We start from the raw sequence: 21,896 nt of genomic DNA on the forward strand, positions 1-21,896 counted from the left end.
TCATATCCATACCCACCCACACATGCGGTCAGAATGAAATGTTGTATAATATAAATAAACTTGCCGGGCCAGTATATTAGGTACACCCATGTACTACCGGGTCGCCCCCGCCCCCCCGCCTCCAGAACAGCCTGAATTATTTGGGGCATTCTACAAGTTGCCAGAAACATATCACAGGGATGTTTCTCCATGCTGACGCGATGGCATCATGCAGTTGCTGGACGGCGGTACATTCATGCTGTGAACAGCCCCTTCCTTCTCATCCCAAAGATGCTCTATCGTTTGAGGTCTGGGGACTGCACGGGCCACTCAAGTAGACTGAACTTGCTGTCATGTCCCAGGTAATGTTTTCCTCTCTTCAATTGTCCAGTGTTGGTGACCGTGTGCCCACTGGAGCCGCTTCTTCTTGTTTTTAGCTGATAGGAGTGGAACCCGGTGTGGTCATCTGATGCAATAGCCCATCTGTGACAAAGATCGACGAGTTGTGCGTTCAGAGATGCTGTTCTGCACACCACACTTGTACCGCGCCATTATTTGTCTGTTTGAGGTACTGGATTCGGTGTGCCTGGCACCGACGACATACACGCTCAAAGTTGCTTACGTCACTCGTTTTTCCCATTCTAACGTTCAATTGAAAATGCCACGCCCACGTGACTCACTGTCTGTATAGATAGTTTTATTTGACAATTTCAAAATGTACAAACATAAACATAGTAGTCCTGGCCTACACAGTAGACCTAGCCTACCAGACAAACTTGGGTTACACATTCAACACAACAAAACAAATGACAGACGCCATTGTCATAGCCTAGGTCCTAGAGCAGGACTCCCTCAGTAGATCAGCGATCTCAGGCTCTAAAACTGAGATAGATGATGGGTTGCCGACTCTAATGTTATCCTCGGCCTCTCGATCTGTGGCCTGTGATGCCAGATAATGGTGATGGAGCTGGTTGGCTGGCTGGCCCAGATGTCATTCTCAGCTCAGCCTCTCTGTAGCCTGGAATTTGTACTCCTCCACAACCAACGTGTAGCTGCTGCTACAGTTCCAAAAAAGCCCAGCACACATCTGTCCAGAGCAGTAGTCATTCTCACCACAAGCTCAGTCTCTGCCATTTTCATAATACAGTCCGGTCTCATTGATCAAAAACCAGACGGTGCTGAGATGAATCATTTTAAATGCAAATATTTACATTAGTCAGCTAACTAGCTAGCTTGCCAAACCAGAAGTCAACATTCCATCAGTCAAGCAAAAAACCACTTGTAAAACATGTAAAACTAATGACATATACAGTACCAGTCAAAATTTGGGGCGACAGGTAGCCTAGTGGTTAGAGCGTTGGGCCAGTAACCAAAAGGTTTCTGGAATGAATCCCTGTGCGGACAAAGTAAAAATATGTCGTTCTTCCCCGGTAGGCCATCATTTTTATTAAGATTTTTGTTCTTAACTAGCTTGCCTGGTTGAATAAATACAAATTAGAAATAAAAAGCTGGTACACACCTACACCTTCCAGGGTTTTTCTTTATTTTTACAATTTAGAATAATAGTGAAGACATCAAAACTATGCAATCATGTCGTAACCAAAAAAGTGTTAAACAAAGTAGCCACCCTTTGCCACGATGAAAGCTTTGCACACACACATTAAAACAACGTATGTAAAACTATATGTAAAACAAATTGGCAACCACTCATCATAGGAGCATGTAGGAGCTATCCATTTTTGTGAACATGGTGGTGTAATAAAGTGTCCGGTGAGTGTATATATGTATATACATTGATATACAGTATATACAGTTGATGTCGGAAATGTACATACACCCTAGCCAAATACATTTCAACTCAGTTTTTCCACAATTCCTGACACTTAATCCTAGTAAAAATTCCCTGTCTTTGGTCAGTTATGATCACCACTTTATTTTAAGAATGTGTAATGTCAGAATAATAGTAGAGAGAATGATTTATTTCAGCTTTTATTTCTTTCATCACATTCCCAGTGGGTCAGAAGTTTATATACACTCAGTTAGTATTTGGTAGCATTGACTTTAAATTGTTTAACTTGGGTTAAACTTGGGTAGCCTTCCACAAGCCTCCCACAATAAGTTGGGTGAATTTTGGCCCTGACAGAGCTGGTGTAACTGAGTCAGGTTTGTAGGCCTCCTTGCTTGCACATGCTTTTTCAGTTCTGCTCACACATTTTCTATGGGATTGAGGTCAGGGCTTTGTGATGGTCACTCCAATACCTTGACTTGGTTGTCCTTAAGCCATTTTGCCACAACTTTGGAAGTATGCTTGGGGTCATTGTCCATTTGGAAGACCCATTTGCGACCCCGCTTTAACTTCCTGACTGATGTCTTGAGATGTTGCATCAATATCATCAAATAATTTTCCTGCCTCATGATGCCATTGTGAAGTGCAGCAGTTCCTCCTGCAGTCCCTCCTGCAGCAAAGCACCCCCACGGCATGATGCTGCCTCCCCCGTCTTTCACAGTTGGGAGGGTGTTCTTCGGCTTGCAAGCCTCCCCCTTTTTCCTCCAAACATAACGATGGTCATTATGGCCAAACAGTTTTATTTTTGTTTCATCAGACCAGAGGACATTTCTCCAAAAAGTACAATCTTTGTCCCCATGTGCAGTTGCAAACCGTAGTCTGGCTTTTTTATGGCAGTTTTGGAGCAGTGGCTTCTTCCTTGCTGTGTGGCCTTTCAAGTTATGTCGATATATGACTTGTTTTACTGTAGATATAGATACTTTTGTACCTGTTTCCTCCAGCATCTTCACAAGGTCCTTTGCTGTTGTTCTGGGATTGATTTGCACCAACGTAGTTCATCTCTAGAAGACAGAACGTGTCTCCTTCCTGAGCAGTATGACGGCAGCGTGGTCCCATGGTGTTTATACTTGCGTACAATTGTTTGTACAGATGAATGTGGTACCTTCAGGCATTTGAAAATTGCTCCCATGGATGACCCAGACTTGTGGAGGTCACCAATTTTTTTCTGAGGTCTTGGCGGATTTCTTTAGATTTTCCCATGATGTTAAGTAAAGAGGCACTGAGTTTGAAGGTAGGCCTTGAAATACATCCACAGGTACACCTCCAATTGACTCAAATTATGTCAATTAGCCTATCAGAAGCTTCTAAAGCCATGACATCATTTTCTGGAATTTACCAAGCTGTTTAAAGGCACAGTCATCTTTGTGTATGTAAACTTCAGACCCACTGGAATTGTGATACAGTGAATTATTAGTGAAATAATCTGTCTGTAAACAATTGTTGGAAAAATGACTTGTGTCATGCACAAAGTAGATGTCCTAACCGACTTGCCAAAACTATAGTTTGTTAACAAGAAATTTGTGGAGCGGTTGAAAAATGAGTTTTAATGACTCCAACCTAAGTGTTTGTAAACTTCAGAGTTCAACTGTATATATATTTGGGGTTAAATCGATCCGCTGGCCTACAAAAGTGGTGCCGCGTCCGCCAGTTGCCCATCTCTGAGTGATGTGTGAACGTTTGAATATTAATGTGTTGTGTGTGTTCTTCCTGCCATGAAACACACACACACACACACTCACACACATTCACACATGGACCACCAGACACAATATCAGTGAGTGTAACTCTAATTGATCCCACAGCTCAAACACCTAGCGTGTTAACTAGACATGCTTCTATTAATAATAACCCAGGAGGTGGGGTCTGCCATGCAAATTGAATAACTTGGAACTGCCAATCTCCTCTTTGAGATGATGAATATTGATGGGTGGCATGTGAAGGTTCAGCCCCCCTAAATAGGGAATACACCTGGTAGCACTTTTCATGTCCTTTATTTTCAGTTTGTCTCTCTTTTTCCCGGTAAATCACTTCAGAGATTTCTCTCACGGTAATGAATTGCGTGACAAGTGGCACAGTTTGGCTTTCTCTCTGGCCTTATGGGAAATGAATGTGATACCTTAGTGGGGTTGAAGAGGACTGTTCTGTTCGGCCTCGCGCAGGGCTGGATGTCAGTAATATTAAAGCCTCCTCTCAAAGTCGTGTCAGCTCAGCCCCGCGACCTCTTTCTTTCTGTCATCCTGTTAAACACCAATATGTAGCTCGGGGAGAGAAGAGAGACCAGACGAGACTCTCACCCCAGAGATGTTACATCCATTCTCTGTGTTTGTGTTCGATGTGCCTAGCTAACTCACAGGGCCTGGAGGAAAGCTTTGCTCACGCACCTTTGTAAATGTATCAGTGCTGTTGTGTTAGCGCTAATGTGATAGCCATCTGCTGCCCCCCCCCAAACCAATTATTTGATTATTCAGACGGAGCTGCTCCCTCTCCACAGTAATCCACACGGTAGGGGTGACTGTAATGTAGCCTAGCCTAGCAGAGCCATGTAGCAGAGATCTAAACGTACAGCCCCCGTGCTTCAAGCAGCAGTGTGTCAGTGTCACCGCCTCCCGCCAGTTGGACTCTCCTTTGTTGTTATTTCAGACTTGGTTTGTTTACCAATAGCTATGTCATGGTGTGTAACTGAAGCCATATCAATATCCTGGCTGCAACGTTATCTCTGGGTTATTTGCAAGTCGCCCTCGCGAGAGAGGTTTCTCACCCTCAGTGCTCTTCCTTGGTTTAATCAATAATTATGGGTATACACTACCCAGCCCTACCCAGGGATGACTCAAGTGCTAGACATCAAGATGAGGTAGCCTGGCCATGATGTAACAGTAGCTAACTGTAGCTGTCTGTCAACCTAACAAGGGGCCATTTTTACCAGACTGTACTGGTTTTTTTCTTCAAGAAAAGGTTCTGTCCTATCATTATAAGCTTATCAAAGACAGAGCCATAATATGATTAGGGACTTGAGGGTAGTATTCTGCTTCTGCTGACTGAATAAAACATGTCTTGAGAGTCTACTACTGACTTTGTTGCTGTACATAGTCTTTCTTTCTGCTTTGAATAATCCGACACAGCAAAGGTGCAGCTGTGCACTTGACTGTTCGCTAACATTAACCCCCGCATCCTATTTTTCCAGACATGAATATCCTGCTAATATGCTCTAATATGCTTTCTTTTCTTCTCTTCCAGAAGAAGACTGGGGCCCTGAAGTCTCAGGAGCGGAAGGAGAAGGAGAGGTGGAGAGAGGAGAAGCAGCAAGAGACGGTGGTGAAGAGACAGAAGGAGGAGGAGGAGGAGAACGTCATGCCCACGTCTCTGGACCCCCTGGAGAACGGCTTCATCAACCACGCTCAGAGAGAGCAGGAGAGGATGAACGACAGACTGCTGAAGAAAACCTACTCCAAGAAGAACAAACAGGTCGGTTTTTTATTTAACTTAGTTATCGAGAAAGTACCATTGAGGTCAGAAGATCTCTTTTAGGGAGACCTGAGTGCTGTGTGGTGTTCTATTGGAATGTAAATGAAGCCACATCAGCCGGAGACGACATTACGTAAAGTTATGGAGGATAGACATAATTAAGGCTGAAGGCTATTTTCCATGGGGGTCCTGTTGCTGGTGTTGTTTCTCGTTCTGTATGTTCCCTGAATCACTCACTGTGTTGGAAGTTCCTTCACTCTCAGACTGACTGAGGCCAGTACTGGTGGCCAGGGGCAGCCTGTACTGCTAGGCCATTTGAGTCAGAGTCTGGCACAGGGAGAAGATTAGGCAGGAAGACATTAAAGCAAATAATGAGGCTGTGTAGTGAGAGCCTTCCTCATCTGACCCGAATACCTCCTTGGTAAGATTTGTTAATAAGGAAGTTAATAGTGTTGTACGGTGTACCAAAACGTAGGTACTTTTTCGATACTGTAACATGAAAATTTCAGTGGTGGAAAAAGTACCTAATTGTCATACTTGAGTAAAAGTAAACATACCTTAATAGAAAAGGATAGCCTAGGGCACACTACAACACGCAGACATCATTTACAAACGGAGCATTTGTGTTTAGTGAGTCCGCCAGATCAGAGGCGGTAGGGACGACCAGGGATGTTCTCTTGATAAGCCTGTGAATTAGACCATTTTCCTGTCCTGCTAATAAGCATTCAAAATGTAACAAGTACGTTTGGGTGTCAGGGAAAGTGTATGGAGTAAAAAGTACATATTTTATTTAGGAATGTAGTGAAGTAAAAGTAAAAGTTGTCAAATATATAAATAGTAAAGTACAGATACCCCAAAAAACTACTTAAGTAAGTCAAGTATTTTTACTTCAGTACTTTACACCACTGGAAAATTGTTTCGATACTAGAATTTGGTTCTTGTATCAAATGTGTCTCACATCGTACACTGACTGAGAGAATCAAGTCTGTCTAGTGATTTGTCGACTGGGCCAGTACTTTCTCAGCACATTTGGCGTTCCAGTTCAACATTTAGCCTACATGCTCTGAAACCGCTGGTTCTGCGTCGCAGTCAGCACCACATTGTTGAGATTCCACATGGAAAACTGATTGGTTGTTCATTCTAGCACCGTTCAATCAAGGGCGTTGATGCATTCACATGGCACACACGAGCTGTCCAGACGAGCAATAATAAGCACTCATCAATCCATTCGCTGAGTTCATTTATTTTAGAGAAAGTGATTTACAAGAGTAAACTTTCAATAGAGAACATAGTAGCAAACTAGCGATAGGCTACTGTTGATAGTATACAGCTCTACAAAAAGCAGTCTAGCATTTATCTTGACGACTGTAGCCAGAGCAAAAGTCTCTCTTAGAGGGGCAGTGTCTTATTTCAACATTGATGTAATTTGACCCAATATTATGGCCAGAATGAGCACATTTACCCTGATATATATATATATATATATGTGTGTGTGTGTGTGTGTGTGTGTGTGTGTGTGTGTGTATATGTAACGGATGTGAAACGGCTAGCTTAGTTAGCGGTGCGCGCTAAATAGCGTTTCAATCAGTGACGTCACTTGCTCTGAGACCTTGAAGTAGTAGTTCCCCTTGCTCTGCAAGGGCTGTGGCTTTTGTGGAGCGATGGGTAACGATGCTTCGTGGGTCACTGTTGTTGATGTGTGCAGAGGGTCCCTGGTTCGCGCCCGGGTATGGGCGAGGGGACGGTCTAAAGTCCGGGTATGGGCGAGGGGACGGTCTAAAGTTATACTGTTACATATATATATATATATATATATGTGTGTGTGTGTGTGTGTATCTATATATTGAATTGTAATGTTATGTTGTCTGCTCTGAGTCTCATATGATTTTCCAGAAGGATTTTAGTCTAATGTCAAGTGCCCACCACTCCATCTGCTACAGTGAGTCGGCCTACCATTACATCTGTGCTTGAACTTAACGCAAAGTACAACAAAAAACTAAAAAGATGCCCAAAGGTTATTCTGTGTTTGGCTAATATGCGTTTCGGTATTGAGTATCATGATAAGAAATCTGGCATCGGTATTGAAATCAAAATTCTGCTATTGTGACATCACTAGAAGTTAACATGCTCTACACATATATCTAGACTATGGCATGGACTGGAGAACCCTTATGTAGACTGTAGAGAATGCAGTGGCAGAATCTCTCTCTCTCTCTCTCTCTCTCTCTCTCTCTCTCTCTCTCTCTCTCTCTCTCTCTCGCTCTCGCTCTCGCTCGCTCTCGCTCTCGCTCTCGCTCACTCTCGCACTCGCTCTCTCTCTCTCTCTCTCTCTCTCTCTCTCTCTCTCTCTCTCTCTTTCTCTCTCTCTCTCTCTCTCTCTCTCTCTCTCTCTCTCTCTCTCTCTCTCTCTCTGTCTCTCTCTCTCTCTCTCTCTCTTCTCCCTTCCCTCCAGCCGTGTTATCAGAGTCTCCTAAAACAGCTCCAAAGCATCTCTGGAATCCAATGCATATAAAACACAGCATTCCAGATGGGAATGGGGTTTGATGAGAGCCTTTGTGTTTTTATCTCCTACTGAAAATGTCCTTGGCACCATTGTAAACTGAGGCTATTATAGCCCATGTGGCTGTTTATCATCCTCGCTTCTCCCCACTGGCAACTTAGTTTGTTTCCTCCTCGATAACACACACACACACACACACACACACACACACACAACTTTCATACCGTGGTAATTGTAGTGGGGTTGGAAGCCTCAACAAAGCAGCCATCTGGATATGAAAGATGGTGTTTATGTACGTGTGTGTGTAGGTTTCCGTATAGCTGCTTTGATATCACAGAGAAGAGAGAGAGAGTCATTATAAAAGCCTCCAAAGCCCCTCTAATCATACTGCTTATTGAGGGAACTTGAATAGAGAGCTTGCTGCTTGATGTTGGAGGGTAAAATACAGCTAACAGATTTTTCCCAGGAACACCCTGGGGTCAGAGGAGGATGGGTCTGTGTTGTAAATGCCACCCTATTCCCTTTATAGTGCATCTGGTCAAAAGTAGTTCGCTATAAAGGGAGTAGGGTGCTTTTTGAGATGTGTCCTAAGAGCAAGGCTCTAACTATCATGTCTGTATGTAAGAGATTCACTGGGTTTGATGTCAGTGTTTGGCCCATGTGAATTTGGACTTAGTGTGCCTTTTACTGCCCCCTCACTGAACCAGCCTATATATTAGAAGGACTGCACTTAGGGGAGACTTTTTACTCAACTGAACCAATTACCCTAGGACCTCGTGTCCTTCCTCCTCTCTACTCCTGGTTTGCCTGACTAGCTCTCACGTCAGTCAGTGAAGAGATGTCCCCGGTGTGCTCTTATCCTCTTCCTGATCTTCCGTGCCTGGCAACTGGAGCAGAAGCAGCTTCTTTGCTCTCAGGCACGTATGGCAAGCATGTCAAAAACTATTTATTCGAATTCTGTTCTGTTCACAGTTCCCGGCCTCCTCTTTTGCGTTACCTCAGTAAAAATGTACCAAGGGAAGACAATATCTGTTAAATGATGAATTGTGACAACTTAGGGCATTGTGATCTTCAATGACCTCAAAACTGGTTATGAAAACACATGATAATGCTGACTGAAGTGAAACAACAGCCCTGCCTGCTGCCCAGCCCTTACACACACACACACACACACACACACACACACACACACACACACACACACACACACACACACACGCACACGCACATACACACACACACTATATATACATCATACTCTCCTCTTCCAGCCTGCTGCGTGGCCTAGCATCCTATTAGTGATTAGATTTGTATTTTATTTTTATTCTAATTTAGTCACATGCACAGATGTAGTTGCTGTGTACTGTGAAATACTTAAGCTCCGAGCTCCAACAGTGCAGGTGTGAATGAAACAATAATAAAACATATTTAAAAAAAATATATATATATACATACTGTAAAAAGGATAAATATAAATGTCCATTGGGATGTGGGCGGGGTAATTGTCCATTGGGGGGGCGGGGAATAAAATCTATAGAGGGAGCAGTACGGGGGGAGGTTAGGATGGTGACAGGGTGAATAGGCAGCTGACTAGAGGCAGCTGCCTATTCACCCTGTCACCATCGTTTAGCTCGTCTGGTAAGCTCGTGCTATTCAGCAGCCTGATGGTCTGGGGCTAGAAAATATTGGCCAGTCTGTTAGTTTTAGCCATGATGCTCCTGTACTGCCCACATCTGACTGACGGAAGCAGGGAGAACAGGCCGTGGCTCGGGTGGCTGAGGTCCCTGATTATCTTCTTGGCCTGATTATCTTCTTGGCCTTCCTGTGTCCTGGAGGGCAAGCAGTATGCATCAAGTGCTGCAGTGTGCTAGTATGCTCTTGATGGTGCTCCTGTAGAACACTTTAGTGTTGTTCCCTGGTGTGGTAAACATGATCTCACTAACGTCATATGGTCATATCTAAACTAACCTCTGCCTTTTAGCTCCACTCTAAGCCCTTTGGACATCAGTGCTGACCCAGAGTCAGAGTCTATGAACCTGCGGATGTATCCTGTATACCCTATCTGTTTGTCTGTGGGAGGAGTGCAGGATTAGGTCCACACTGCATAGTCTAGGTATGTTTTTAAGCACTAAGCCGGGAGGGGGGGGGGGGTCAGATCAGCCGGGGCTAACTGTTCACTGGGGCATAGTTCACTGGTGTGTTCACTCTTACGCTGCTGCGTAGTGGGATAGCGGTGGCGGCTGGAGGCTGTAAAGCCTGATAGGTGGGAAAACAGTACAGGCTGTTAGGTTGTAAAGTAATGCAGCAGATGAAGACCAAGACCCAGGTTATCTGCTCTGTTGAATATCCTGTCCCCTCCGTCTCATCCTCCCCTTCCTTCTCCAAGCTGATAGAATATCTCTCCTGTTCTCTTCCAGTTTCTGTCCCTCTTCCTCCTCCGCCTCGTCCTCCAGCTCCTGCTCCTACTCCTGCTTCTCCTCCCCTCCTCCTCCAGCTTCTGTCCCTCTTCCTCCTCCTCCTCCTTTTACACATCCACAGCAGCAGGGCACACTGTCATGTATTGTCATGTTATGTCTTGTTCCTGTTCTTTCTCTTCACTTCGTTTCCCCCTGCTGGTCGTATTAGGTTACCTTCTCTCCCTTTCCTTCCCCCAGCTGTTCCTCATCTCCTCTAACTACCTCGTTTACTCTCTCCCACCTGTTCCCTTTTTTCCCTCTGATTAGGTCTCTATTTCTCTCTCTGTTTCTGCTTCTGTCTTTGTCAGATTCTCGTTTGCTTCACCCTTGTCCCGTCCTGTCGTAATCTGCCTCTTCATCAGATGCTACGTGTGATCAGGTACCTCTGTCCTCTACAACCCGCGCCTACCCGGAGAGACCAGCAGTCTGTTGCCGCTAACCCTGCTATTCTCCTCTGCTGCTAGAAGGGGACTCTCCTGTAAAGATCAGAGGACTTTATGATTTATTTGTCGCCCTCTCTGCGGGTTGTCTATTTTGTCAACCGATACATCTGAAGAGGATTTATGTCTTCCCTGTGTTTGGACATTAAAAGACTCTGTTTCTGTTAAACCGCTTTTGGGTCCTCACTCACCTGCATAACACACACAATCTCTCGCCAAATGACCCCCGTCACCACCCCACCACTTAAACAGCATATCACCCCTCAGTGCAGAGCACTCCGACACCAGTCTCTGGACTGTAATGTAGCCAATCAAATCAAATTGTATTAGTCACATGCGCCAAATACAACAGGTGTAGTGAAATACTTACTTACGAGCCCCAAACCAACAATGCAGTTTCAAAAAATACGGATAAGAATAAGAGATAAAAGTAACAATTAATTAAAGAGCAGCAGTAAAACAAATAGCGAAACTATACAGTATACAGGTGGGTACTGGTACAGAGTCAGTGTGCGGGGGCACCGGTAAGTTGAGGTAGTATGTACATGTAGTAGAGTTATTAAAATGACTATGCATAGATGACAACAGAGAGTAGCAGTAGTGTAAAGGGGGGAGGGGGGGGGGCAATGCAAATAGTCTGGGTAGCCATTTGACTAGATATTCAGGAGTCTTATGGCTTGGGGGTAGAAGCTGTTTAGAAGCCTCTTGGACCTGGACCTTTGTGCTCCGGTACTGCTTGCCGTGCGGAAGCAGAGAGAACAGTCTATGACTAGGGTGGTGGAGTCTTTGACAGTTTTTAGGGCCTTCCTCTGAAACCGCCTGGTATAGAGGTCCTGGATGGCAGGAAGCTTGGCCCCAGTGATGTACTGGGCCGTTCGCACTACCCTCTGTAGTGCCTTGCAGTTGGAGGCCGAGTAGTTGCCATACCAGGCAGTGATGCAACCAGTCAGGATGCTCTCTATGGTGCAGCTGTAGAACCTTTTGAGGATCTGAGGACCCATGCCAAAACCTTTTCAGTCTCCTGAGGGGGAATAGGTTTTGTCGTGCCCTCTTCACGACTGTCTTGGTGTGCTTGGACCATGTTAGTTTGTTGGTGAAGTGGACACCAAGGAACTTGAAGCTCTCAACCTGCTCCACTGCAGCCCCATTGATGATACTGGGGGCCTGTTCTCAGTCCTCTTTTTCCTGTGGTCCACAATCATCTCCTTTGTCTTGACCACGTTGAGGGAGAGGTTGTTGTCCGGGCACCACACGGCCAGGTCTCTGACCCCCTCCCTATAGGCTGTCTTGTCATTGTCGGTGATCAGGCCTACCACTGGTGTGTCATCTGCAAATGTAATGATGGTGATGGGGTCGTGCCTTGCCGTGCAGGTATGAGTGAACAGGGAGTACAGGAGGGGACTAGCACGACTCTGTGTTGAGGATCAGCGTGGCGAATGTTTTGTTACCTACCCTTACCACCTGGGGACGGCCCGTCTGGAAGTCCAGTATCCAGTTGCAGAGGAAGGTGTTTAGTTCCAGGGTCCTTAGCTTATTGATGAGCTTTGTGGGCACTATAGTGTTGAACGCTGAGCTGTAGTCAATGAATAGCATTCTCACATAGGTATTCCTTTTGTCCAGGTGGGAAAGGGCAGTGTGGAGTGCAATAGAGATTGCATCATCTGTGGATCTGTTGGGGTAGTATGCAAATTGGAGTGGGTCTAGGGTTTCTGTGATGATGGTGTTGATGTGAGCCATGACCATCCTTTCAAAGCACTTCATGGCTACAGACGTGAGTGCTATGTGTCGGTAGTCATTTAGGCAGGTTAGCTTAGTGTTCTTGGGCACAGGCACTACGGTGGTTTGCTTAAAACATGTTGGTATTACAGACTCGGACAGGGAGAGGTTGAAAATGTCAGTGAAGACACTTGCCAGTTGGTCAGCGCATGCTCTCAGTACATGTCCTGGTAATCCGTCTGGCCCTGCAGCCTTCTGAATGTTGACCTACTTAAAGGTCTTACTCACACCGGCTGCGGAGAGCGTGATCACACAGTCTTCCAGAACTGCTGGTGCTCTCATGCATGTTTCAGTGTTATTTGCCTCGAAGCAAGCATAGAATAAGTTTAGCTCGTCTGGTAAGCTCGTGTCACTGGGCAGTTCTCGGCGGTGCTTCCCTTTGTAGTCTGTAATGGTTTGCAAGCCCTGCCACATCCGACGAGCATCAGAGACGGTGTAGTACGATTCGATTTTAGTCCTGTGTTGAGACTTTGCCTGTTTGATGATTCGTCGGAGGGCATAGCAGGATTTCTTATAAGCTTCATGGTTAGAGTCCTGCTCCTTGAAAGCGGCAGCTCTAGCCTTTAGCTCAGTGCGGATGCTGCCTGTAATCCATGGCTTTTGGTTGGGGTATGTACATACGGTCACTGTGGGGACGACATCATTGATGCACTTATTGATGAAGCCCATGTCTGATGTGGTGTACTCCTCAATGCCATCGGAGGAATCCCGGAACATGTTCCAGTCTGTGCTAGCAAAACAGTCCTGTAGCTTAGCATCTGCTTCATCTGACCACCTTTTTATTGAGCTAGTCACTGGTGCTTCCTGCTTTAATTTTTGTTTGTAAGCAGGAATCAGGAGGATAGAATTATGGTCAGATTTGCCAAATGGAGGGCGAGGGAGAGCTTTGTATCCGTCTCTGTGTGTGGAGTATAGATGGTCTAGAGTTATTTTCCCCCTGGTTGCACATTTAACATGCTGATAAGAATTTGGTAAAACGGATTTAAGTTTCCCTGCATTAAAGTCCCCGGCTACTAGGAGTGCCGTCTCTGAGTGAGAGTTTTCTTGTTTGCTTATGGCGGAATAGAGCTCATTCAATGCTGTCTTAGTGCCAGCCTCTGACTGTGGTGGTATGTAAACAGCTACAAAGAATACAGATGACTCTCTCGGTTGGTAGTGTGGTCTACAGCTTATCATGAGATATTCTACCTCAGGCGAGCAGTAGCTCGAGTCTTCCTTAGATATCGTGCACAAGCTGTTATTTATGAAAATACATAGTCCACCGCCCCTTGTCTTACCTGACGCCGCAGTTCTATCCTGCCGGTACATTGTATAACCAGCCAGCTGTATGTTGATATTGTCGTCGTTCAGCCTCGACTCCATGAAGCATAAGATGTTACAGTTTTTAATGTCACATTGGTAGTTTAATCTTCCGCGTAACTCGTTGATTTTATTCTCCAATGATTGCACGTTTGGTTGCAGAATGGAATGAAAGTGGTGGTTTATTCGATCGCCTACGAATTCTCAGAAGGCAGCCCACCCTTCGGCTTCTCTTTCTCCGCCTCCTATTCATGCAGATCACGTGTATCGGGGCCTGTTCTGAGGACAGGCTATTCTTCGCATTCAGAGTCGTGAAAGGAAAAAAGGATTCTGCAAGTCCGTGGTGAGTAATCGCAGTGCTGATGTCCAGAAGTTAAAAGAGACGGTAGTGGCAACATTATGAAAAAAGTAAGTACAAAAATAAGTTACAAACAACGCAAATAAATTTACAAAAAAACTATCGGCTGGGGGCATGTAAAACATAAAACGTGTTATGTCATTGGTTGATGGCTGTAAGGGGTGCTGTGATAAGAGGGACTTGACCCCTGTGATTCAGGTTAACATTTGGACTCGAACGGGGTATTGTTAACAGAGTTGGGAATGAAAGGATGAATTGCGCTGGAGCCAGGGTCATGTTCATTACTGTAGGTCGAAAACTCCAGGATCGAAACTTTCCCTTTTTTGTGCGTCTGATTAAATCACCATGAGGGACTAACCAGAGCTGCGGACATTCCTTTTGTCTTTGATATGTTCTTCTGTCTTGCACCTGATACGTAGGATGTGCATATTTTATATTTTTTCTCTTAGTAAAAAAACTATCTGAACCAGAAACACTTGTTTTTGTTTTCCGTGCAAAACGTTTTGTGACGGTATGCCCTAATGAACACAGTCCAGCTGAGGTATCTGTACTGAACTCTGCAGGGTGATCTAGACTCACTGAGGAGAGATAAAGAGACAGACAGAGACAGCGATGTGCAGAGTAGTGACAGTGCTAATAGAAGTTGACGGACCAATTAGTGGGCTGCCGGTAACACAAACACATATGCATGATGAATATGCTGCTGGGGCTAATTGTCTTTTGCTCCTGCATCAAAGAGAAGAAGAGAGGAGATGAGTGTTTGGCTGGCAGTGGCACTCGGCTCTCACTGTCTCCCTACCTGTTTCTGTGTTGTCGTATGAGTAGGAGGAGAATAGCAACTGTTAACTCAGGATAAAAAACAAGAAGGATATAGTAACGGCATTGTGTTATATTATCTAATGTTCTGTATTTATGTTACACATGACTGTGCAGATCATTTCCTCAGAGGAAGTCAATGAAGTATTACAGTCTAAACTGAATCTAGCAAACACGGAGTCATATGAGGAACAGGCTAGACTTTGTAGACATTTTCTCACTGAAATGTCCATCTAAAATCTCTATTTAGCTATGACTAGGTGTAAATTGACTGGTGTAAATCCATTGCCTCAGAGTGTGTCCAGAGCTAATCTAAATGGTCTATTTTCTGCTCTGAAAAGCTTATCAACCACACTCCAGAGTTTGTCTAAGGACTCCAGACTCTTCAATGGGCTCAGTGTGGCCCACCTTGTTTGCTTTTGGACGGCAGCCTCCTGCCCACAGTGCCAGGGACGTCTGGGGAGCAGTGTAGTCTAGCCCCATTCCCAGCACTAACCCTAGCCCCTAGCCCTAGCCCTATTAGTGTTAAAATTGCAAATGGTGTTGCGCTGAGTGGAGCTGCACTTATAAGTCTAGCCCCATTCCCAACACTAACCCTAGCCCCTAGCCCTATTAGTGTTAAAATTGCAAATGGTGCTGCGCTGAGTGGAGCTGCACTTATAAGTCTAGCCCCATTCCCAACACTAACCCTAGCCCCTAGCCCTATTAGTGTTAAAATTACAAATGATGCGGCACTGAGTAGGAGGTTCTGATAACTCCTGCCTTAGTCCCAGTCCCTGCACCAAACCCACTCCAAACCTATACACCAGCCCCCCGTCTTATACCCTAACCCCAGGGCCCTAAACCCAGGCCTACTGCAGTACTGCTGGTCCTCTCAGGACTCGCCTTCCTGTACCAGCTCCATTATTCCACAGGTCCTCTGGGCCAACACATCAATCTCTCAGCACTGCATGGTGCTCAGCGAAAAAAAGAGTGAGTGAAAAAAAACATCCTAAATCAAATCACTCACACAGCTCTGACAACCTCTGGCCCGGCGCGCTTAGTCAGGTGAATATTGCATGGGGGGGTAAGTCATGATTAATGCTGGGGCATGTTAGGCATTTGGCCAGGGCATAGCGGGCACAGTGCAGGGCCCATACACACAGACACACGTCCCAGCTCTTCTCTAGTAGTCCACCCTTATTGAGCTGTTTCCTGCTGCAGCCGGGGTAGAGGCTGTTGGGAACCCAGAAGTAGCACTCACGGACAATTAACCTGTCTAGCGGAACACCTCGCCAACAGCCAATGAAATTGCAGGGCGCCAAATACAAATCAACAGAAATCTCATAAATCAAATTTCTCAAACATACAAGTATTAGGCACCATTTTAAAGATAAAATACTCGTTAATCCAGCCACAGTGTCTGTTTTCAAAAATGCTTTACAGCGAAAGCTCCACAAACGATTATGTTAGGTCACCACCAAGCCACAGAAAAACCCAGCCATTTTTCCAGCCAAAGCGAGGAGTCACAAAAAGCACAAATAGAGATAAAATTCATCACTAACCTTTGTTGATCTTCATCAGATGACACTCATAGGACTTCATGTTACACAATATATGTATGTTTTGTTCGATAAAGTGCATATTTATATCACAAAATCTCATTTTACATTGGCGCATTACGTTCAGTAGTTCTAAAACATACGGTGATTTTGCAGAGAGCCACATGAATTCACAGAAATACTCATTATAAATGTTGATGAAAATTCAAGTATTATGCATGGAACTTTAGATACGCTTCTCCTTAATGCAACCGCTGTGTCAGATTTTTAAAAAACTTTATGGAAAAAGCATAATCTGAGTACGGCACTCAGAGCCCAAACCAGCCAAAATAAATATCCGCCATGTTGCGCAGTCAACATTAGTCAAAAATAGCATTATAAATATTCACTTACCTTTGATGATCTTCATCAGAATGTACTCCCAGGAATCGCAGTTCCACAATAAATGTTTGTTTTGTTCGATAATGTCCATAATGTATGTCCAAATAGTTTATTTTGTTAGGGCGTTTGGTAAACAAATCCAAAAGCGCATTCAGGTCCAATCGGACAAAAAGTTCAAAAAGTTATATTACAGGTCGAAGAAACTTGTCAAACTAAGTATAGAATCGATCTTTAGGATGTTTTTATCATAAATGTTCAATAAAGAATTCCATTGTCTGTAGAAAAGCAGGTCGCTCTCATGTGAAATGTGCGTGACCAGCGCGTGACTCTCTGCCAGACCACTGACTCAAAGAGCTCTCATCCGGTCCCACTTCACAGTAGAAGCCTGAAACAACGTTCTAAAGACAGTTGACATCTAGTGGAAGCCTTAGGAAGTGCAATAGGGGCTAAGTTCAAAAACTACAAACCTCAGCTTTTCCACTTCCTGTTTGGATTTTTTCTCAGGTTTTTGCTTGCCAAATGAGTTCTGTTATACTCACAGACATCATTCAAACAGTTTTAGAAACGTCAGAGTGTTTTCTATCCAATACTAATAATAATATGCATATATTAGCATCTGGGACTGTAAACTGGCAGTTTACTCTGGGCACGTTATTCATCCAAAAGTGAAAATGCTGCCCCCTATCCCAAAGAAGTTACGGCAGGGAACATTGAATTAGCAAGGCTGAAGAGACATGGCCTTCGTGCAAGGTCTGGTGCAATGGTATGGGTTAGTGGTTTTACCGGCCTGGAGAAGCAAAAACGTGCTGTGTAAACCGGCTCTAATGTTTGGCTGTCGTTGCTTTTACGTTTTCATTGATCTATAGGTGTGGCAGGCAGGCGTAATGTTCGTTAGTGGGATGATGGATGTGATTGTGCAGTAATTTGGGTTTCAGGCATTTTTGTAGAACTGTGATAATAATTCGTACGTTGACTGGTTTGTAATGGTATAGTTTTTAAATATAAGTATAATAGGGAATAGAGTAGAGCTCTGCGATATATTGACTGAATTATCACGATCATGATAAATAGAACGCTATGTTTATACCATTTAATGTGCACTTTTACGCTTTTATATTACCATTAAAACTACTACTACTTGTTGTAGCCATCACTTGTCACTTTAGCAATTGGGCATAGTAGCAGACTAGTATTTTTAATTTCAAACGTCACATTGCTGTAGTGTAGGCTACTTATGGTAATTATCGATATCAATAAAAATGTCCTCCATTTATAGTTACAGTGTATCATTTCTGCCTTGGTGAGAGATATGCGTTAACTTTTTGTCAGTGATGTAAGAATATTTCGAAGATAAATACACAACGCAGAGGACGAGAGGTCAGTAGAGTAGTAACGATCAATGGAAATAGTGGTTTTTCTATAATATCAATGGGTCAGAGACATGGGAGGAATTTCAGTCCAGGACTCATAGCTGCATGGCAAGTTCTCATTGGTCCAAATTGTTTATACATTGAACCTGAAATTGGATACTTGTTATTTGGCCAATGGTCCAGGTTTTTTTGCAAGGAATTCTAATTGGTCAACCACAGGCTAGGGCTGGGTTATAAAACTAAATCCTGCCCCTTTGTTCTGTGGAGAGAATCACTGAGGAGAATCACTGAGGACAGGGGAGAATGTACATCTACCTCCCCGCATGATTTGTTCTCTTTGAATAAACCTATTTCCCTCTCCCTGATTTGCTTTGGGGTCTGTGTTGTTGAAGAGTAACATCAACTGCTAATAGTGGGGAGGGAGCGGGGGAAGGGAAGGGACTCTGGGCCGGCTGAAAGCGGAACCCATTATGTTAAGATCTCTTTTGTTGACTTACTTATTTTCTTTAGCCACAGACACCCTAGCATAAATAATTAGAACTCATGGCTCAATCTGGGCCATAGAGATTGGTGGAGATCAACATGTGATATAAGTGTATGCAGATTACATTTTCCGTTATTTATCTGAACCAGAACATTCTCTGTCATTTATTTGACTACTTTTGGACACATATGGTGCTGTATTTCAGAGAACTGAAGTAGTGCCTATTTCTAATTATTTCTTTTCAAGCTTAGAAAGTAAATTTAAGTGGAAATGGACAAAGACACACAATACATTTCTGGGTATACTGATACCATGCAATCTGGAGGAGGAGGCAAATAAAATCAATTACTTTTCTTTAATAAATAGAGATCTCTCCCTATTTCTATGCTAGGTAGGGACAATTTAATCAAAATAAATATATTACCAAGGTTGATATATTACCAACTTTTTAAATAAAATAAGTGGCCTGCTCTCCGACTTTATTTTGAATGGAAAGACCTCGAGCCAAATTGACACCCTATGAAGATGGAGGTCTTGGGGACTACCTCATATGAAGATGTATTACTGGTCTGAACAACTGCTTTCACCTAAACAACGGACAGCAGACTGTCCTTGTGCATGGAGGTCTATCAAAGACATAAATGTAACACCTTATGATCTAAAATATATTCATTACTTCCAGTCCAAGGCACTGAAGAAGGCAATCCAATGATTCTCAATTCTATTTTGTATTTGGGAAAATGTACATACATTCATGAGGTGGAAAGAACCAATATCGCCAGGTGTTAAATTCATGTTTTAAGTATCCCAATATTTCTGTTATTGCAGGGCTATCACTCAGTCAAGAGTGCGCATGCGCAGGAAGTCTAGTCGTTGATGGACCTAGCCTTGAGTGTAATGGCGACCTTTGATGGTGTTCATATGGTATAGTGAACTTTGTTAAACTGGAACCTTGTCGTTGTGTCATTTCGAGTTAACACCCGGCACCCCTACTTGGTGGAATAGCCCCACCTTACCTCCAGCATTGAATGATATCACCTTTAAGTCCTGGTTCCAAAGTGGCAACATGAGTTTCGAGCATGGTCGCGCTCTACAGTCATCCAATCAATTCTAAGAAAGATTTGGCCGATTTCTTAAAGTTTTTACAACTCAAAAATCTCCTTCAATCGCTTCAACAGAATCTGGATGACCGTAAGGCATATAGCAGAGACAAAATACAGAAAGAACCTGCTACGCCAAAGAGGTTCATTGCCAAGTTATAGCAAGGGTTGGTTGAAACTCTATAAGGAAACGATGGGAAAGGGAAAGGGGGATACCTAGTCAGTTTGTACAACTGAATGCCTTCAACTGAAATGTGTCTTCCGTATTTAACCCAACCCGGGAGCAGATCTAAAGGAAGAAATTGACGAGAACCATTGGTCACAGATGTGTGAAAATGTTCACACCTGCTCCTACAACCTAAGACAAACTAATGCAATCGACGATAATTCATAGGACTTACTGCCTGAATGGCATGTAATGCACCCAGAAATGTCTCCTCTCTGTTGGCGATACAAAAAGAACAAAGGACTGTATATTACGTACTGCATGTTGTGGTTCTGTGACAAACTAACACCATTCTGGGATAATGTATGTGCTATCATTTCATTCTGTCTAGGAATTTATATCCATCCATCTCCACAATTATGTCTGTTGGGAAATGTAAATATTGGTGATCAATATCAGAGAAAGATTTTTATGCTAGGTCTGATTGCTGCAAAAAATATATATAACCATCAATTGGAAAGCCTTGTTTTCACCATCAATAACAAATTGGAATACTGAACTATCTAGCTACAGCCCATTGGATTCTATATACCATAAAGAAGCAAAAAGCAGACTTATTTGACAGAGTTTGGAGACTGTATGTGAACCATCTCGGGGAGTGTGGTGGTTGAGTGGAGGTGACGCGCGTTTGCGTGTCGGACAAGGCGCGTGGGGTTCCGAATTGCTGACTGGTTGTGCGCATGTCGCGTTCGGCTGGTTAGCGGGTCGGGGATATCCGAGTTCCCTGGTTCCGACTGGCTCGTGAGCGCGCATTGTTCTGGGAGGCAGGGCTAGATTGTATTTGTGATTGTGGGCGAGTGCAGGAATGTTGTTGTGTGGTGGATATTTTTTTCTTGTATTGTATTTTGGGGGTTTGTGTATGTCAGTGTATTTGGGATTCACATTTTACTTTAATATTCTGTTCAAATATATATATCTTTTTAAAGGAGCTCTCCTATCGGAATCCTTGCTTGGTCATTGGGAAAGAACACGGTGATGGTGTTGATACATTGATCCAGCTTTATGTACTTAAATGTTATTGTACTGTTAACTACATGGATTACTTCATACAATGGTTAGGAACAATATTATATCTATAATGTATCCAAATACACAATACTACTTCATAGGATTCCATTAATCATTATTTGTCTTAAAGTCATTTGTTTGCCTGTGTCGGTGTGGGTGTGGGTGTGGGTGTGGGTGGGGAGGTGTGAGATCCTGTGCGTGCCTGTATATTTGCATGTATGTATGTGTGTGTGTGTGTGTGCCTCTGCGTGCCTGCATGTGTTTAAGCACCACTGTGATCCAAATTAGACCATTAGGGTCAATACATTAATGGGATCTGTGGCCCCTGGCCTGTTTTCATAGCCTGTGTCTGGAGGCCAGCAAAGCTGGACATAAACTCAGATGGATTAAATGGGATTAGTGGTGTCACTGAAACAGATGTGATTTTATCAGCTGAGCTGCACTGCACAGTCAGTTCCCCTTTTAGCCCACTGCAGAAGCCTGGTTATACTGCACTACAACAGTGACCCCTGCTGTATATGAGCAGTACTGCATGCACCAGTAGGGGGATGGTAAACCCAAGCTGGGGATATTAACCCTTTACTGGGGATTTTCAGGATCTTGCCGTCCATTGGGGGTCACTGTTCCCATTTGAAAGACGGAGAAGTAGAAGAAGCTCTGCTGCCATCTTGCAAAGCCAAATGCAATGCGAGGCGTCATGAGTTGTTTCATTTTGTAAAGCAGGCGTAGCAGCGGATCTAGTGCCACGTTGCAGGTGTCATGGTGTTGTGTCCTGTGGTGTGTAATGGATGCTTAATGTGGCGATGAAATGTTGCCATGAAAATATTGTCAGAGATAATAAAATACCTCCAACA

General features: G+C 43.9%; 1 protein-coding gene across 1 annotated transcript in view; it reads left to right on the top strand.

The window, feature by feature from the left end:
* Positions 1-21,896, top strand: part of LOC115111749 (autism susceptibility gene 2 protein-like) — a 421,129-nt gene that overhangs the window by 94,545 nt on the left and 304,688 nt on the right. The window contains 1 exon segment of the mRNA XM_029638122.2: positions 5,060-5,287. Within this exon segment, the coding sequence (XP_029493982.2) occupies positions 5,060-5,287 (228 nt within the window).

The sequence above is a fragment of the Oncorhynchus nerka genome, linkage group LG27 (assembly GCF_034236695.1).
Source record: "Oncorhynchus nerka isolate Pitt River linkage group LG27, Oner_Uvic_2.0, whole genome shotgun sequence".
NCBI lineage: Eukaryota > Metazoa > Chordata > Actinopteri > Salmoniformes > Salmonidae > Oncorhynchus > Oncorhynchus nerka.